Raw genomic sequence first — 19,123 nt, forward strand, 5'->3', positions numbered from 1 at the left:
TAATAATTATTATGACTTTATTGATGAGTAATTAGTTTATATATAAATATATGTTTTAAATGGACAACTGACGTGTGTGTAACTGAATTGTAAGTTGTAACTGATTCAACCGCCAAAAAATAACGACGCCGACAAGCTGCCGATTATTATAATGGTCATATATATAATATACAATAATATATATACACACACGTCACACTATTAAACAATTCACGCATGGAGAATATGCCGGTTCGATTATGTATAGTCATTCACTAAATTTTTAATTTGATATCACACACAGACACAATAAAAAAATAATAAATATTATTCAATTATGATTTTTTTTTTTTAAATAGTAGGTAATATAAAAAAAAAATAAACAAATATGTATTTATTTTATCTAATGAATATTGTTGATAATATTATTTAGATATATTATTTTTTTACTTGATAAATCATCAATCATTGTCATATTATTTAATCTTAAAAAAAATAATACATATACATTTTAATAACAATAATAATAATGATAATGTATATTGATAAATTTTTAAGAATGACAATAGTGGAAAAAATATATGGAAAATTAGAAAAAAAAATAAAAAAAAAAAAAACAATTCAATGGAATATTTTTCTTTTGTGTATATTATGTTGCGCAGGTGATTTTAGCCTACACACATACTACTAAAGAAAAAGAGAAAGAGAGACAAGAGAGTGACTACTAATGCTTTTGAGAGAGAAAAAGAGTTTTTTAGTTGTTATTTCTTGCGGGAGAGTGCACTTGGTGTATATCCGGAAGTCGGATGGTGAAAGATTGCCTTAATAAGCGGCAATGGAAAGACACCTTAACACAATTTAAATTTTACAAAATCTATATATATCTTTTTTTTTTCTTCAATAATAATTTTAACAGGTGTTTACCTACCAGTCCCAAACAAGCATTGTCATATTTCTAGTCACAGTTCAGTTGAATAGCAAAATACGATTTTATAAAATTAAGGTTACCCACCACGTGACAATTAACTTTTTTAAAACATTATTTACACAATAGCTTCATTGAACATTCTATATATTGTTGAATACTATTTTATTCACGTGGATCAGAAAAGAGGTAAAAAGTCCAATTAAGTTATCAAGTTGTTACCATTAATTTTTTGAATTTAGTATTTCGCCGTAAATAATAAATAAAATATTGTTGTTAATAAATAAAACAATATATAAACATAAAATATGGAGATTAATCCAAGTAAGATGAATATGGAGACATCTGCGGATTTAAGTCCTACCGAATGGCATGAAAAATTCATTGAAATTTCGACAAAAGAAGTAAGTTTTAAATTATATATATTGTAGTTTTGTAGCTATACTGTTAATGTTGATTATTGATTCAATTAAATAATAAACTAATTTTTTTCTTATACAGCTTGAGTTATCAAAAAATAGTAATGATGATAATTATGAAAATATACATGATAAAAAAAAAGCGCAGTATGATTTGCGTATGATTTGCATGGCTCCTCTATTTGCTAGTCAGCCACGACTCGAAAAAAGTAAGAAAATAACAACACTATAATTTTTAATAATAAAAACGAAATTTTGTATTACCCTAAATATACTAATGAAAATATTTAATTAATTTTTCAGTATGCAAAGATTGGAAGAACGAGTTTCTTCCTTCAAGCTTTACAAGATATACATTTATGATTAATGCAAAAGATTCAGTTAATGACTTACATGAAAAAGCAAATAATCTAGAGTACCTAATTAAACTCGGTGGAATTAAATTAACTTATCTGAATGTAATGCAATATCCTACTTCTCAAATAATGCCAATAATCAATGCTAATTGTCCGAATCTTGAGACCCTTTATTTAGGATTCAAGGAAATAATGAGTCAAGATTTTGAAAATGTTTTTTCTAACATGTCTCACCTTACAACACTGTTTATTGAATGGCAGTGTAAAAATTCAACTCTACCAATGACTTTAGCCAAGTCATTAGAAAAAATTAGTGGGACCTTGAAAATTTTAGTACTTTCATGTACCTTACAAGGAAATGATGTTTTCTCACCAGATTCATTGGCTTCAGTAAGTTTAAATTTTTTATAAATATTATATATTACAATAAAAATGTTATTTAATTTTTAATGAATTATTTATATATTTTTCAGGTATTTCCTCGACTGATTGCTTTGGATATTTTAGAAATAAGTAATTTTGGACTAAGTCAACTATTACTCCAGTCGATAGGTGAAATAAAAAATTTAACTTATCTAAGATTAGTGTCTTTTTGGCCGAAAAATCATCCAATGTTTGATACAAGAATCACTATGTATCCAATTGGGAATTTGAAAAATCTCGAGAAGTTATTTATTTTTTTTGATTATGGTGTTACAGATGAATTTTTGATTAATCTTTGTAATAATGCTAAAAAATTAAAAGAAGTACGTATAGTTGGCACACATATTACGGATATTGGTATGAGTGCAATTAATAATTTACCAGAATTAAAAGATTTCAATCTTGGTTTAGACGGTCGTTGTTCGCAATCAGAAGCAAATGAATTTATCACTGATGAATCAATTCAATGTTTATTCAATAAAGAATTGTGCTTCTTGAATATATCAAATTGCATTAAAATCACTGATAAAGCGATATTTAAACTTGTTCACAATTTACCAAATTTATTACAATTATATATTACAAAAAATGCCAATGTAACTAATGAAGCAGTCAGTGACATATATAAATTCATAAAATATCGTAGAATAGTACCAGTTATTGTATATGATGGTTTAGAAAATGTTGATTGATTATCTTCAAATAATTAGTGGAATCAAATAATGTTTTTTTTTGCTTATAGTCTAGAATTGGATTAACAAAGGCACTATTATATTAATTTAATAAATAATAATAAATAATGTATCCATTCAAATATTTACTTGCAATTAATTTGTTTTCATTTGTTTGTTATTTCTTGTCCCAAAAATAAATGATTAAAAAAAAAAAAAATTAACCCACAAATTTAATTTAATTTTTTAATGATGTTTATATTATATATTTTTTTTATAATTATAAAAATAGTTTATATTTAAATACTCGAAATTAATCAGAATGTCTGATTTTAATTGTTATAATTTTTGAAGAAAAATTTATAAATTTTTGAAGGCATAAAGTGTGAATTTTTTAATAAACACTCGTGACTATATTGTTTAATGCATAAATAAATAATAATTGTAAATAACAAATTATTTAATTTATATTATAATTTATAAATTTATGAATATTATGATATTATTAGTAGTTGTAATTTTTTTTGTTTAAATTTTTACTAGTATACCTATATACTTGATGGAACATTTTTAAATATTCAAATATTGACGTTATTATTTATGTGAATGAAAATAAATAAAAAATATATTTAAATAAATACAAACCAAAAATTTTATAATATTAATATTTATGTGCCAAACATTATAGTATTTATGTATTATTATTCATTTAAATTCAATTGCTTTTAACGTAAAGAGCATTTATGGTTTATTTTCGATTCAATTTTAATTTTTTTTTAAAAAAAAAAACATAAACAAACAAATTATCTATATTTTTTTTTTATTTTTGGGAAAAATAATTTCTATTTTTAAAATTTAGAAAGCAAAAAAAAACAGCAGAAAAGAGTATGTTATAAGCGGTGTTACTGATTCCATACATGCGTATATATATTATTATACTATAGTTACATTCCAATTTAAATACTGCAGTTCGGTTAAGTTCAGTTGGTTCAGTTATCATATTCAGAACAGCACAGAACTGCAGTTGAACTGGTTGGACACAGTTAAACAGCAACATATACGGTTTTATATAAAAATAAGGTTACACACCACGTGGCAATCGATTTCACTCCTAAACTAACTTTTTAAACAATCAATTATTTACACTTTAGCTTCATTAGACAATTGTTGTTTCCAGCAAATTTTTCGAATTTATTATTTGACGGTATATATAATATTTTTTTTTAAGTTAACCCAAAATAAAATATGGAGTCTAATCCAATAAGTGAGAGAAACATGGAGACTGCAAATTTAAGTCCTACCGAATGGCAAGAAAAATTCATAATAATTTCAAAAGAAGAAGTAAGTTTTAAATTATATTTTATTAATATTATATTTTATTTTTGAAGCTATACTGTTAATGTTTATTATTGATTCAATAAATTAATAAACCAATTTTTTTCTTATACAGCTTGAGTTATCAAGAAAATCCTCACATGATGAAGGATATGTATCTATAGTTAAGGATGATGATGATGATGATGATGATGATGATGATAATGATGATAATGATTCTAATTCTAATTCTGATTCTGATTCTGATTCTGATAATGTTGACTATACCGGTGGTTATAATAAAATTGGATATAGCAAAATACAAAAAGCAGAGTATGGTTTGCGTATGATTCGTATGGCTCCTCTATTTGCTAGTCAACCACGACTCGAAAAAAGTAAGGAAATAACAACACTATAATTGTTAATGCTAAAAACGAAAATAATGTATTACCCTAAATATACTAATGAAAATATTTAATTAATTTTTCAGTATGCAAAGATTGGGATAACCTGTTTCTTCGTTCATGCTTTACAGAATATTTTTTTAAAAGCAATAAAAAGGATTCAGTTATCGAATTACATGAAAAAGCAAATGATCTAGAATACTTAATTAAGCTCTGTGGAACTAATTTAACGTATCTAGATGTAAAAGATTATCCTATTTCTCAAATAATGCCAATAATCAATGCAAATTGTAAAAATCTTGAGATCCTTGATTCAAGATTCAAAGAAATAATGAGTCAAGATTTTGAAAGTGTTTTTTCGAATATGACTCACCTTACAACATTAATGATTGAATGGGAATGTGAAAACTCAATTCTACCATTGACTTTAGCCGAGTCATTGAAACAAATTGGTGGAACCTTGGCAAGTTTAGAACTTTCATCTTCCTTAGAACGTAATGATATATTTGTACTAGATTCAATGGCTTCGGTAAGTTTAAATTTCTAATAAATATTATATATTACAATAAGAATCATTTAATTTTTAACAAACTATTTATTTATTTTTCAGGTATTTCCTCGACTAATTGCTTTGGAATATTTAACTATATGTATTCTTGGACTAAGTCAACTATTACTCCAGTCTATAGGTGAAATTGAGAATTTGGTTAGCCTGACAATCATGTTTTATTGGCCAGAAAAACATCCAATGATTAACAAAAGAATCAACATGTATCCAATTGGGAATTTGAAAAACCTCGAAAAGTTATGGATTGATTGTGATTATGGTGTTAGAGATGAATTTTTGATTAATCTTTGTAATAATGCTAAAAAATTAAAGGACTTACATATAATTGGCACAAATATAACTGATATTGGTATAAGTGCAATTGATAATTTACAAGAATTAGAAGATTTCGATCTTGGTTTAGCTGATTATGGTTCGCGATCAAGAAAAAATGAATTTATTACTGATGAGTCAATTCAATGTTTATTCAATAAAAAATTGTACTTTTTGAATATATCAAATTGCATTAAAATTACTGATGAATCAGTACTTAAACTTGTTAAAAATTTACCAAGTTTAGCAGCTTTATACACTAGAAATACAAAGGTAACTAGTGAAGCTGTCGAAAAAATATATCAATTAACAAAACATCGTGAAAAACTATTACGCGTATATAATATGTAAATGAAAATATTGAAAATGTCGATTGATTATTTTCAAATCATCGGTGGAATCAAACGATGTTTTTTTTTAGTCTAAAAAAACTGAATATTCTTCAACATATATAATCAATATATTTTTTATTAATATATATGACAATTAGCATTTAGAATATGTATTAGTTATCCAACTGGCAGGACCAAATGATAGGGTCAATCATTATAAAATCATAAAAGCATTAATGTCACTGATAATTAAACTTGTTAAAAATTTACCTAATTTAAATAATTTATTCAATAGAAATACAAAAGTAACTAGTAAAGCTGTCAGAAAAATATATAAATCAAATGAACATCGTAAAAAACGACTACGTGTACTTGAAAATATTAAAACTGCTGATTGATTTTTTTCAAGTCATCGGTGGAATCAAATAATGTTTTTTTTTTTTTAGTCTAGAGCTGGAGAAATAAAGAAACTATTATATTAATTTAATAAATAACATTAAAAAATGTATTTACTTGCAATTAGTTTATTTTCATTCATTTGTCATTATTCTTGTCCTAAAAATAATCTAAAAGAAAAAAAATAATTATATATGGATTGCGACCAGCATCACCGACTATTCAAAAATAACTATCATATACATATATATATAGTGGCATTGTCATGAGGTGCGTTCCAAATGTCATTGACATTTTTAAAAATTTACCAAGTTTAGAATGCTTATATATTACGAATGCCAAGGTAACTAATGAAGCTGTCAGTAAAATATATGAATTAAAAAAACATTGTAAAATCCCACTAATTGTAAATGATCGTATAGAAAATGTTGATTGATTATTATCAAATAATGTTTTTTTTTTGCTTATAATCTAGAGTTAGATAAATAAAGGCAATATTATATTAATTTAATAGATAATAATAAAAACGTCTCAATTTAAATAATTACTTGCAATTAATTTGGTTCTATTTATTTGTTATTTCTTGTCCTAAAAATAAATAAATAAAAAAAATATTAACCCACAAATTTTATTACATAAAATTTACAGGTTATTGAATTTTTTTTGTTTCAATTTAAAAAAACAAAAGATTATTCAATGATAATTATACTATATAATTTTTTATAATTTCAAAATACTTGATACTTAAAAGTGAAATTCACCAAAGTTAGTTTGGGAGAAGACGACACGGCATCAAATGTTTTTAGGAAAGAGTATAGGGGAAGTCTTATTTCTTTGGCTAAAAACTAACTTTGGTAAATTTCACTTTAAATACTCGAAATTAATCAGAATGCCTTATTTTAATCGTCATAATTTCTTTTTAAAAATATTTTAAATCTCTAGTCTTATTTTGAAAGCACATAGTGTGAATTTTTTAAGAAACACTCTTGATCATATTATTGTTTGAATCACGAATAAATTATAATTGTCAATAATAAATTATTGAATTTATATTATAAATCATTATATTAATATTATAGTAAGTATATACATTTTCGAATATTAAAATATTGATATTATCATTTACATAGGGATGAAAATAAAAAAAAAAAAAAATTAAATTCAAACAAACAAACAAATTATCTATATTTTTTTATTTTTAGAAAAAATAATTTTTATTTGAAAAATTTAAAAAGCAAAAAAGAGTAGATTGCAGTCGCAAGCAGTGTTACTAATTCCATCAACACGTCATATTACTATATAGTTATTAAAATCTAAATATTGCAGCTCGGTTCAGTTCAGTTGGTTCAGTTATTCAGTACAGAACAGCACAACACAGTTGGACACAGTTATAGACAGTAACATACCATTTTATAAAAATAAAGTTACACACCACGTGGCAATAGATTCCACTCCTAAACTAACTTTTTAAACAATCAATTATTTACACGATAACTTCATTAGACAATTGTTGTTTCCTGCAAATTTCTCGAATTTATTATTTGACGGTATATAATATTTTTTTTTTTGAAGTTAACCCAAAATAAAATATGGAGTCTAATCCAATAAGTGAGAGAAACATGGAGACTGCAAATTTAAGTCCTACCGAATGGCAAGAAAAATTCATAATAATTTCAAAAGAAGAAGTAAGTTTTAAATTATATTTTATAAATATTATATATTTTATTTTTGAAGCTATACTGTTAATGTTTATGTTTATAAATAATTAAACCAATTTTTTTTGCTTGCAATTTATACAGCTTGAGTTATCAATAAAACCCTCACATGATAAAGGTATTGCACGTATTGCATGTCGTATAGTTAATGACGATGACGATGACGATAATGATTATGAAGATTTTGAAGATAATGATGATAGTTATGATGATGAGGATGATTCTGATTCTGATAATGCTGATGATGATGATGACGATGACTATGATTATACTGATAGTGATGATGATGATGATGATTATAAAAATAGGTTATATAGCAAAATACGAAAAACACAGTATGATTCGCGTATGATTCGCATGGCTCCTCTATTTGCTAGTCAACCACGACTCGAAAAAAGTAAGAAAATAACAACACTATAATTTCTAATGATAAAAACAAAATTTCGTATTTCTCCGAATATATATTAATGAAAATATTTAATTAATTTTTTAGTATGCCAAAATTGGAAGAACGGGTTTCTTCGTTCATGCTTTACAACATACACAATCCAAAGCAATGACAATGATTCAGTTAATGAATTACATGAAGAAGCAAATGATCTAGAGTACCTAATTAAACTTTGTGGAAGTAATTTAACTTATCTAAATGTAATGAAATATCCTATTTCTCAAATAATGCCAATAATCAATGCTAATTGTCCGAATCTTGAGACCCTTTATTCAGGATTCAAAGAAATAATGAGTCAAGATTTCGAAAATGTTTTTTCTAATATGTCTCACCTTAGAAGACTGTGGATTGATTGGCAATGCGAAAACTCAACTCTACCAATGACTTTAGTCAAGTCAATAAAACAAATTGGTGGAACCTTGGAATCTTTAGAACTTTCATGTCCTTTGGACAGATATGATATTTTCTTACCAGATTCATTGGCTTCAGTAAGATTAAATTTTTAATATTTATTATATAATTACAAGAAAAAATATTTAATTTGAATAAATTATTTATTTATTTTTCAGGTATTTCCTCGACTAATTGCTTTGAAATTTTTAAGTATAAGTAATCTTGGACTGAGTCAACTACTACTCCAGTCGATAGGTGAAATAAAAAATTTGGCTGATCTCAGATTTTTGTTTGCTCGGCAGAAAAATCATCCAATGATTGATAAAAAAGTAAATATGTATCCAATTGGGAATTTGAAAAATCTCGAAAAGTTATTGCTTTCTTGTGATTATGGTGTTAGAGATGAATTTTTGATTAATCTTTGTGATAATGCTAAAAAATTAAGGATTTTACGTATAATTGGCACAAATATAACTGATATTGGTATGAGTGCAATTGATAATTTACAAGAATTAGAAATGTTCTGTCTTGGTTTAAATAATTTTGGTCCGCAATCAGAAAAAAATGAATTTATCACTGATGAATCAATTCAATGTTTATTTAATCAAAAATTGATCTCCTTGGATATATCAAATTGCATTAATGTCACTGATAAAGGGGTAATTAAACTTGTTAAAAATTTACCAATTTTAGATGATTTATTCATTAGAAATACAAAGGTAACTAGTGAAGGGGTCAGAAAAATATATCAATTAACAAAACATCGTAAAGAAGTACTATGTGTATATGAAAATATTGAAACTGGTAAATGATTATTTTCAAATCATCGGTGGAATCAAGTAATGATTTTTTTTGCTTATAGTCTAGATCTGGAGTAATAAAGAAACTATTATATGATTTCAATAAATAACAATAAAAAATGTATTAATTTAAATATTTACTTGCAATTAATTTATTTTTATTCATTTATTATTTCTCGTCCTAAAAATAGATGAATAAAAAAATCATTACATGTAATTTGCTGGTTTTTAAACTTACTTTTTCAATAATTAAAAAAACAAAAGATTATCTGATGATAATTATACTACATATTTTTTTATAATTTTAAAATAGTTAATACTTAAATACTCGAAATTAATGAAAACACCTTATTTTAATTATGTCTTAATTTCTTTTTTAAAATTCATAAATATCTAATCTTATTTGAAAAGCACATAGTGTGAATTTTTCAATAAACACTCTTGACCATATTTTTTAATGCATGAATAAATAATCATAATTGTTAATAATTAATTATTAAATTTATATTGTAAATCATTATATTAATAGTAATTGTAATTTTTTTTTTTTGTTTGTCTATATTTTTAATAGTATATATTTAATATAATAAGTACTTAATGGAACATTATTGAAAATGAAAATAAAATAAAAATATTTAAATGAACATAAACATGTAAACAAACAAATAATCTATATTTTTTTTTTATTTTTGGAAAAAATAATTTTTATTTTAAAAATTTATAAAGCAAAAAACAGCAAAAAAAAAAGAGTACATTGTAGTTGCAAGCAGTGTATTATTATAATTCCATATACACATGTCATATTACTATATAGTTATTTAAATGTAAATACTGCAGTTCAGTTCAGTTGGTTCAGTTACTCAGTACAGAACACCACAGCATAGAACTGCAGTTGAACTGGTTTCAGCCACAGTTGGACAGCAACACATACGGCTTTATATAAAATAAGGTTACACACCACGTGGCAATCGATTTCACTCCTAAACTAACTTTTTAAACAATCAATTATTTACACATTAACTTCATTAGACAATTGTTGTTTCTAGTAAATTTTTCGAATTTATTATTTGACGGTATATAATATTTTTTTTTTGAAGTTAACCCAAAATAAAATATGGAGACTCATTCAATAAGTGAAATAAATATGGAGACTGCAAATTTAAGTCCTACCGAATGGCAAGAAAAATTCATAATAATTTCAAAAGAAGAAGTAAGTTTTAAATTATATTTTATAAATATTATATTTTATTTTTGAAGCTATACTGTTAATGTTTATTTTTGATTGATTCAATAAATAAATAAACCAATTTTTTTTGCTTGCAATTTATACAGCTTGAGTTATCAATAAAACCCTCACATGATAAAGGTATTGCATGTCGTTTAGTTAATGACGATGATGATGATGATGATGATGATGATGATGATGATGATTCTTCTTCTAATTATAATTCTAATTCTGATTCTGATTCTGATTCTGATTCTGATTCTGTTTCTGATTCTGATTCTGATTCTGATTCTGATTCTGATTCTGATAATGTTGAATATACCGATGATGATAATAAAATTGGATATAGCGAAATACAAAAAGCACAGTATGATTCGCGTATGATTCGCATGGCTCCTCTATTTGCTAGTCAGCCACGACTCGAAAAAAGTAAGAAAATAACAACACTATAATTTTTAATGCTAAAAACGAAAATAATGTATTACCCTAAATATACTAATGAAAATATTTAATTAATTTTTCAGTATGCAAAAATTGGAAGAACAGGTTTCTTCCCTCATGCTTTACAACATATACATTCCAAAGCAATGAAAATGATTCAGTTAATGAATTACATGAAAAAGCAAATGATCTAGAGTACCTAATTAAACTCTGTGGAAATAATTTAACTTATCTAGATGTAAGAGGTTATCCTATTTCTCAAATAATGCCAATAATCAATGCTAATTGTCCAAATCTTGAGGATCTTTATTTAGCATTCAAAGAAATAATGAGTCAAGATTTTGAAAATTGTTTTTCTAAAATGTCTCACCTTAGAACACTGTCGATTGAATGGCAATGTAAAAATTCGACTCTACCATTGACTTTAGCCAAGTCAATGAAACAAATTGGTGGAACCTTGGAAAGTTTAGAACTTTCATCTTTCTTAGAACGTAATGATATATTTTTACCAGATTCATTGGCTTTGGTAAGTGTAAATTTTTAATACATATTATATATTACAATAAAAATTATTTAATTTTTAATAAACTATTTATTTATTTTTCAGGTATTTCCTCGACTAATTGCTTTGAAGTATTTAACTATACGTACTCTTGGACTAAGTCAACTATTACTCCAGTCTATAGGTGAAATTGAGAATTTGGTTAGCCTGAGATTAATGCATCATTGGCCGCTAAATCATCCAATGTTTGATATAAGAATCAATATGTATCCAATTGGAAATTTGAAAAATCTCGAAAAGTTACATATTTCTTGTGATTATGGTGTTAGAGATGAATTTTTGATTAATCTTTGTAATAATGCTAAAAAATTAAAGGATTTACAAATAATTGGCACAAATATAACTGATATTGGTATGAGTGCAATTGATAATTTACAAGAATTAGAAAGGTTCTGTCTGGGTTTAACTGGTTATCGTCCGCGATCAAAAAAGCATGAATTTATCACTGATGAATCAATTCAATGTTTATTTAATAAAAAATTGTACTCCTTGGATATATCAAATTGCATTAAAATTACTGATGAATCAGTACTTAAACTTGTTAAAAATTTACCAAGTTTAAGAAGTTTATACACTAGAAATACAAAGGTAACTAGTGAAGCTGTCGAAAAAATATATCAATTAACAAAACATCGTAAAGATCTGTTACGCGTATGTATGTAAATGAAAATATTGAAAATGTCGATTGATTATTTTCAAATCATCAGTGGAATCAAATAATGTTTTTTTTTTTTTAGTCTAGAGCTAGAGAAATAAAGAAACTATTATATTTATTTAATAAATAACAATAAAAATGTATTAATTTAAATATTTTCTTGCAATTAATTTATTTTTATTCATTTATTATTTCTCGTCCTAAAAATAAATGAATAAAAAAATCATTACATGTAATTTGCTGGTTTTCAAACTTACTTTTTCAATTTTTCCAAAAACAAAAGATTATTGGATGGTAATTATACTATATATTTTTTTGTAATTTTAAAATAGTTGATACTTAAATATTTGAAATTAATCGGAACGCCTTATATTTTAATTGTCTTAATTTTGTTTTTTAAATTCATGAATATCTAATCTTATTTGAAAAGCACATAGTGTGAATTTTTCAATAAACACTCTCGACCATATTGTTTAATGCATGAATAAATAATAATTGTAAATATAAATAATTTTTCAATTTATGTTATAAATCATTATATTAATAGTAATTGTAATTTTTTTTTCTTAATTTGTTTATATTTTTACTAGTATATATTTATATACTTAATGGAAAATATTTGAAAATTAAAATATTGATAATATTATTTATATGTAAATGAGAATGAAATAAAAATATTTGAATAAACATAATCAAGTAATTTCAAAAATTTAGAAAACAAAAAACAGCAAAAAAAAAAGAGTAGATTGTAGCTGCAAGCAGTGTTACTATAATTTCATATACACACGTCATCACAATATATATAGTTATTTAAATTTAAATACTGCAGTTCAGTTCAGTTCAGTTGGTTCAGTTATTCAGTGCAGAACATCACAGCACAGTACTGCAGTTGGTCTGGTTGCAGGACACAGTTAAACAGCAACATATACGGTTTTATATAAAAATAAGGTTACACACCACGTGGCAATCGATTTCACTCCTAAACTAACTTTTTAAACAATCAATTATTTACACATTAGCTTCATTAAACAATTGTTGTTTCTGGTAAATTTTTCGAATTTATTATTTGACGGTATATATAATATTTTTTTTTAAGTTAACCCAAAATAAAATATAAAGTCTAATCCAATAAGTGAGAGAAACATGGAGACTGCGAATAATTTAAGTCCTACCGAATGGCAAGAAAAATTCATAATAATTTCAAAAGAAGAAGTAAGTTTTAAATTATATATATTCTATTTTTGTAGCTACTGTTAATGTTGATTATTGATTCAATTAAATAATAAACTAATTTTTTTCTTATACAGCTTGAGTTATCAAAAAAATCCTCAAATGTCAGTGGAATATCTATAGAAAATTATGATAATCATGATGAAGATGATGATGATGATGATGATGATGATGATGATGATGATAATAATTATATTGTATGTCATGATAATTTATATTGTACCAGAAAACAAATAGCACAGTATGATTTGCGTATGATTAAAATGGATATTCTATTTGCTAGTCAACCACGACTCAAAAAAAGTAAGAAAATAACAACACTATAATTTCTAATGATAAAAACAAAATTTCGTATTACTCTGAATATATACTAATGAAAATATTTAATCAATTTTTTAGTATGCCAAAATTGGAAGAACGGGTTTCTTACTTCATGCTTCACAAAATATACATTTGAAAACAATAAAAATGTATCACTTAATGAATTATATGAAACAGCAAATGATCCGGAGTACCTAATTAATCTCTGTGGAATTCATTTAACGCTTCTAGATGTAAGAGATTATCCTCTTTCTCGAATAATGCCAATAATCAGAGCTAATTGTCCAAATCTCGAGACCCTTTATTTAGGATTCAAAGAAATAATGAGTCAAGATTTTGAAAATGTTTTTTCTAATATGTTGCACCTTAGAGATCTGACGATTAAATGGCAATGTGAAAATTCAACTCTACCAATGACTTTAGCCAAGTCATTAGAACAAATTGGTGGAACCTTGAAAAGTTTAGAACTTTCATGTCCTTTGGACAGATATGATATTTTCCTACCAGATTCATTGGCTTCAGTAAGTTTAAATTTTTAATATTTATTATATAATTACAAGAAAAAATATTTAATTTGAATAAATTATTTATTTATTTTTCAGGTATTTCCTCGACTAATTGCTTTGGAATTTTTATGTATACGTAATCTTGGACTGAGTCAACTATTACTCCAGTCGATAGGTGAAATGAAAAATTTGGTTGATCTCAGATTAATGCTTGCTTGGGAGAAAGATCATCCAATGATTGATAAAAAAGTCAATATGTATCCAATTGGGAATTTGAAAAATCTCGAGAAGTTATTTATTTCTTGTGATTATGGTGTTAGAGATGAATTTTTGATTAATCTTTGTAATAATGCTAAAAAATTAAGGATTTTAGACATAATTGGCACAAATATAACTGATATTGGTATGAGTGCAATTGATAATTTACAAGAATTAAAATTTTTCTTTCTTGGTTTATATGATATCTTTGGTCAGCAATCAGAAAAAAATGAATACATCACTGATGAATCAATTCAATGTTTATCTAATCAAAAATTGATCTCCTTGGATATATCAAATTGCATTAATGTCACTGATAAAGGGGTAATTAAACTCGTTCAAAATTTACCAACTTTGCATAGTTTATTCATTAGAAATACAAAGGTAACTAGTGAAGGGGTCAGAAAAATAGATGAATTAACAGAACATCGTGAAGCACCAATAAGTATATATGAAAATATTGAAACTGATAATTGATTATTTTCATCATAGTGGGTCAACCAAATAATGTTTTTTTTTTTTAGTCTAGAGCTGGAGAAATAAAGAAACTATTATATTAATTTAATAAATAACAATAAAAAATTTATTTACTTGCAATTAATTTATTTTCATTAATTTGTCATTATTTTTGTCCTAAAAAAAATCTAAAATAAAAAAAATAATTATATATGGATTGCGACCAGCATCACCGACTATTTAAAAATGACTACATATATATAGTGGCATTGTCATGAGGTGCGTTCCAAATGTCATCGACTTAGTGATTTTTGGAACGCATCCATTATCAGCTGCTTGATAATTACATTTAAAGCTGACACATATAACAAATAACAATAATAAAATTTATTCAATAATAAACACACACAAGAGCAATAAATAAATTTTAATAAATAATAAAATATAAATTTATAAATAAATAATATTTAAAATGCCAAGAAAAATTAAATCAAAAGAAAGTAAATCTGAGGGTAAGTCAATAAATTGAAAATAAAAAAAATAATTGTTAATTGACATATATAATTGAGGTTATTATTTTCATTAATTTATCAACACTCTATTTATTAATAATATATATTTTTTTTAAACAGATTTTGTTGCATACAGTGAAGGTGCAGTTAGAAATAATGCAGCAGTTGTTGAATATTGTAAAATTTCGATGGCAGCTTTGTCTGGTGGTACTGCTGGTCTACTTGGTTTAACTGGTCTATATGGATTTGGATTTTATCTATTTGCTGTTTTTAGTTTATGGGTAATCTCGTATTTATCATTAAACAATTAAATTTATATTATTAATAATTTTATTTTGTCATTTAAGGCAATGTTATTGATGAAAGCTGGAGGACAGTGGAAAAAATTTTTCATCAGTAGACACAGTTTGTTGACAAATGGATTTTTTGGAGGTCTTTTTGTATCCTTTACTAATTAATATCAATTATTTAAATAATTATTCAACTTACTGGATATTTATCATTTTTTATTTATTTAATTTTAATGATTTTTCTTGACAATGTATTTGATGATGCTGTTGCTGATCAGACCTACGTATTATTCTGGACGTATCCTTTTTATTTTTCATATAAATATTACAAACACTTGGGGTATTTATTAATTTAATTGATAATTATATTATTCTTAATAATTTTACTTAGATTTTTGTATGGAATGGTTCACGTATACTGAGGAAAAAACATCACATTTTCATTATCAATGAGCACTTCAATTATTTTCAAATAAATACGTAATTATCATTTCAACAGATAATGAGACATCATCCAGTTGTTAATGAATAATCAACAAACTACCAAAATCACTTTATTGTGAATACTTTTTTTTTTTTTTGTTTTTATATAGTTTTATGTATTTCACAATAATAACTTGTCACTTTGTGATCATGTCAGCATTTAGCACATGTAAACTATTAAAGTTAATAAATGAATTTATTTATAATGGAAAAAACTATACATCTTCTTTAATTATTTTGTTAAATATTGAGTAATTTTTTATGTCTAATGTATTTTTTTGTTGAATAACTGAAAGCTTATTTAATTTTATATTGTATTGTTTATTTTTTGTGATTAAAATCATTTAAAATTGACAGTGTAAACTGAACTGTCAACACAAGAAAAAACATCTGTGTTGATGTATTGTTTTAAAAATAATTAATAAACACAAAAAATTGGTAATTTAATTAGTTGATTTATTGATATTTTAACAATGTTTATATTTTATAAATAAATTACGTTGTCATTTAAATTTATTTGTTGACAATTTAAAAAAAAAAATTAAGAATGTAAACATAACCTAAAAAATTTGAATATTTATGTGACTGATAACTGATTATTAATGTTGATAATTTATTTGTTTATTTCAGTAATCATAAAATAAATTTAATTAAAAATGTCACAATCAGATTTGGATCCTGATTTTATTCAAGGACTTAGATTACTTCATTCATCAAATAAAGATACATTGGAACAATTGAGAGCTCTTCTTGATGATAAAATTAAACAAAAAATTGGAGCATCTAAAATGCTATCAAATGTCCTACAAAAAAAGGTAAATAAATTATAGAAAAAATGTATAGTACCTATTATTTATAGTAATTATAATTTTTGATTTAGTACACAATGGAAGAGCCAGTATTGAGTGATCATAGTAGTTGCAGTAGTAAAAAAAGTAAAAGTTCAATATCATCAAAACATTCAGATAAATCAAGTAAAAGTAATTCACCAGATGAAATTGTTGACATGATTGCAATTGATGATCCACTTGCTGAAATTTTAGAGGATGATTTAACATGTGTAGTTTGTAAAGGAATGGATGTTGGTGCAAGAAATAGACTTGTTGAGTGTGGTGATTGTCATTCACTTTATCATCAAGAATGTCATACACCAACAATACAAGATACACAAATTGATGTTCCTAAATTAATTTGGTATTGTTCAAATTGCATCAAAGCACATCAGGTTAGCATAAATTTATTATTTAGAAAATTTATAAATTAATAACTTTGTTTATTTGTATTTTTATAATTAATTTTAGCCACCAAAAGATAAAGGCTCACCAAAACCACAAGCTGATAGTAAAAAAGATATTAAAAAATCAAGTATGTATTATAAATTTATATAATTTTAATTTTATTTAACACAAAAAAATAAATAATATTAATTATACTAGGCTCCAAACATTCTGATAAACATAAAAGTTCTTCAAGTCATTCAAACACAAGTGATTCATCAATATCAACATCACAAAAAGTAACACCAACTATCAATATCATTGGTGGTAGATCAAAAGAATCATCATCATCTTCCTCATCATCAACAAGATCTAAAACAAAAGACAAACGTACGACAAGTAATTCATCAAAATACTCATCGTCATCAAAAAATTCAAGTGATAAGTCCAGTCATAAATCAAAAGCAAATACTTCAGATTAATCAAGTTAAAATATCAAATCTTTTTTCTTTTAATATCAATAATTAATAATAGAATCCATTTAATTTTTTTTAGAAAGAAAAACTTTGTAATTCAGTTTTTTAAATAAAATCAATTTTTTTTTATGTATATTATCAATATATATGTAATTTTGTTTTTTAAAATTATTTTATTTATCAATTGTTGACTTATTCAATAAATAGACAGCAAAAAAGAGGAGAATAAAAATGGACAGGATTAATATTTACATTGGATTTGTTTTCTTTTTTTTTTCTTCATATAATTACAATTAAAACCCCGTTGAAATATTTTCAAATAAATTGATTATTAATATTTTTAATATTATTATCAATAATTGTTATTATTATTATTTTCATTATTACAATAATTATCATTATTAAATTTGTATATGACTAAAATCATCGCAGAAACAAAGCTTCGTCCAGAGTTCGTCCTAAGGCCAAATCATTCAATCATTTTTTATTAATATTATACACATTTTATTTTAATTAATATCATTTTTTTTTTTTTTAATCAATCAATCAATTATTCATTCCTTTTTTTTAAATAAAATACACAATTTTACAATTCACATTTATACAAATTGACGATACTTTTCGGCCTCTTGCTTTGTTTCTTTAATTTTTTAATATCGTTCTCTTTTTTTTGTTCATTCTAATTTCATTGTTTATCTTAATTTACTTTACCATTTTTTTTTTCTAAACTGGATGGAATCAGGTCGAGCAATCCATAATCATTTTTTTTTACACTTTTTTTTGACGATTTTTGAGGGGGAATACATATTGTAAAAATACAATTACTACAGTTTTTTATTATTATTTTTTTTTTGTTTTTTATGTTAACACGTATTTTTTTTTTGCTCTATATTCTCACGTTTTTTTTTTTAAATATATTTTAGTATTTTATTGATAAAAATAATTATGAAAAAATATTAGAAACAATAAGGAGGGTCATTATCAACGACAGCAGTGAAATTTTAGACAAAAAAAAATATAAATATTTATATATATT

At 24.4% G+C, this 19,123-nt stretch overlaps 4 protein-coding genes across 4 annotated transcripts; all 4 read left to right on the forward strand.

Moving 5' to 3' along the window:
• Positions 1-1,455: 1,455 nt before the first annotated feature.
• Positions 1,456-2,794, forward strand: LOC122856496. The gene is made up of 3 exons (XM_044158171.1): positions 1,456-1,532; positions 1,627-2,069; positions 2,153-2,794. The coding sequence occupies exons 1-3, from the start codon at positions 1,484-1,486 to the stop codon at positions 2,792-2,794; spliced, it is 1,134 nt and encodes a 377-aa protein (XP_044014106.1). The 5' UTR covers positions 1,456-1,483.
• An 11,412-nt stretch (positions 2,795-14,206) lies between these two features.
• Positions 14,207-15,130, forward strand: LOC122856497. Its single transcript, XM_044158172.1, has 2 exons — positions 14,207-14,410; positions 14,492-15,130. Exons 1-2 carry the CDS (start codon positions 14,213-14,215, stop codon positions 15,128-15,130), a joined length of 837 nt encoding a protein of 278 aa, XP_044014107.1. The 5' UTR covers positions 14,207-14,212.
• Positions 15,131-15,576: 446 nt separating this feature from the next.
• On the forward strand, positions 15,577-16,577 carry LOC122857915 (ER membrane protein complex subunit 6). The gene is made up of 5 exons (XM_044160448.1): positions 15,577-15,621; positions 15,742-15,902; positions 15,969-16,061; positions 16,190-16,209; positions 16,303-16,577. Exons 1-5 carry the CDS (start codon positions 15,582-15,584, stop codon positions 16,331-16,333), a joined length of 345 nt encoding a protein of 114 aa, XP_044016383.1. The 5' UTR covers positions 15,577-15,581; the 3' UTR covers positions 16,334-16,577.
• A 163-nt stretch (positions 16,578-16,740) lies between these two features.
• LOC122857917 (integrator complex subunit 12-like) lies at positions 16,741-18,139 on the forward strand. Its single transcript, XM_044160449.1, has 5 exons — positions 16,741-16,832; positions 17,025-17,209; positions 17,275-17,619; positions 17,696-17,759; positions 17,831-18,139. The coding sequence occupies exons 2-5, from the start codon at positions 17,051-17,053 to the stop codon at positions 18,091-18,093; spliced, it is 831 nt and encodes a 276-aa protein (XP_044016384.1). The 5' UTR covers positions 16,741-16,832; positions 17,025-17,050; the 3' UTR covers positions 18,094-18,139.
• The last annotated feature ends 984 nt before the right edge of the window (positions 18,140-19,123 follow it).

The sequence above is a fragment of the Aphidius gifuensis genome, linkage group LG5 (genome assembly GCF_014905175.1).
Source record: "Aphidius gifuensis isolate YNYX2018 linkage group LG5, ASM1490517v1, whole genome shotgun sequence".
NCBI lineage: Eukaryota > Metazoa > Arthropoda > Insecta > Hymenoptera > Braconidae > Aphidius > Aphidius gifuensis.

Bases quoted from the DNA above. Each gene is read 5' to 3' on its own strand.
- LOC122856496 (XM_044158171.1), top strand. From the start codon at position 1,484: ATGATTTGCATGGCTCCTCTATTTGCTAGTCAGCCACGACTCGAAAAA. The intron at 1,533-1,626 runs GTAAGAAAATAA...TTAATTTTTCAG, and splicing joins TCAGCCACGACTCGAAAAAA to TATGCAAAGATTGGAAGAAC. The intron at 2,070-2,152 runs GTAAGTTTAAAT...TATATTTTTCAG, and splicing joins CACCAGATTCATTGGCTTCA to GTATTTCCTCGACTGATTGC.
- LOC122856497 (XM_044158172.1), top strand. From the start codon at position 14,213: ATGAGTCAAGATTTTGAAAATGTTTTTTCTAATATGTTGCACCTTAGA. The intron at 14,411-14,491 runs GTAAGTTTAAAT...TTTATTTTTCAG, and splicing joins TACCAGATTCATTGGCTTCA to GTATTTCCTCGACTAATTGC.
- LOC122857915 (XM_044160448.1), top strand. From the start codon at position 15,582: ATGCCAAGAAAAATTAAATCAAAAGAAAGTAAATCTGAGG. The intron at 15,903-15,968 runs GTAATCTCGTAT...TTGTCATTTAAG, and splicing joins TTGCTGTTTTTAGTTTATGG to GCAATGTTATTGATGAAAGC. The intron at 16,062-16,189 runs GTATCCTTTACT...GTTGCTGATCAG, and splicing joins GATTTTTTGGAGGTCTTTTT to ACCTACGTATTATTCTGGAC.
- LOC122857917 (XM_044160449.1), top strand. From the start codon at position 17,051: ATGTCACAATCAGATTTGGATCCTGATTTTATTCAAGGACTTAGATTA. The intron at 17,210-17,274 runs GTAAATAAATTA...TTTTTGATTTAG, and splicing joins CAAATGTCCTACAAAAAAAG to TACACAATGGAAGAGCCAGT. The intron at 17,620-17,695 runs GTTAGCATAAAT...AATTAATTTTAG, and splicing joins ATTGCATCAAAGCACATCAG to CCACCAAAAGATAAAGGCTC.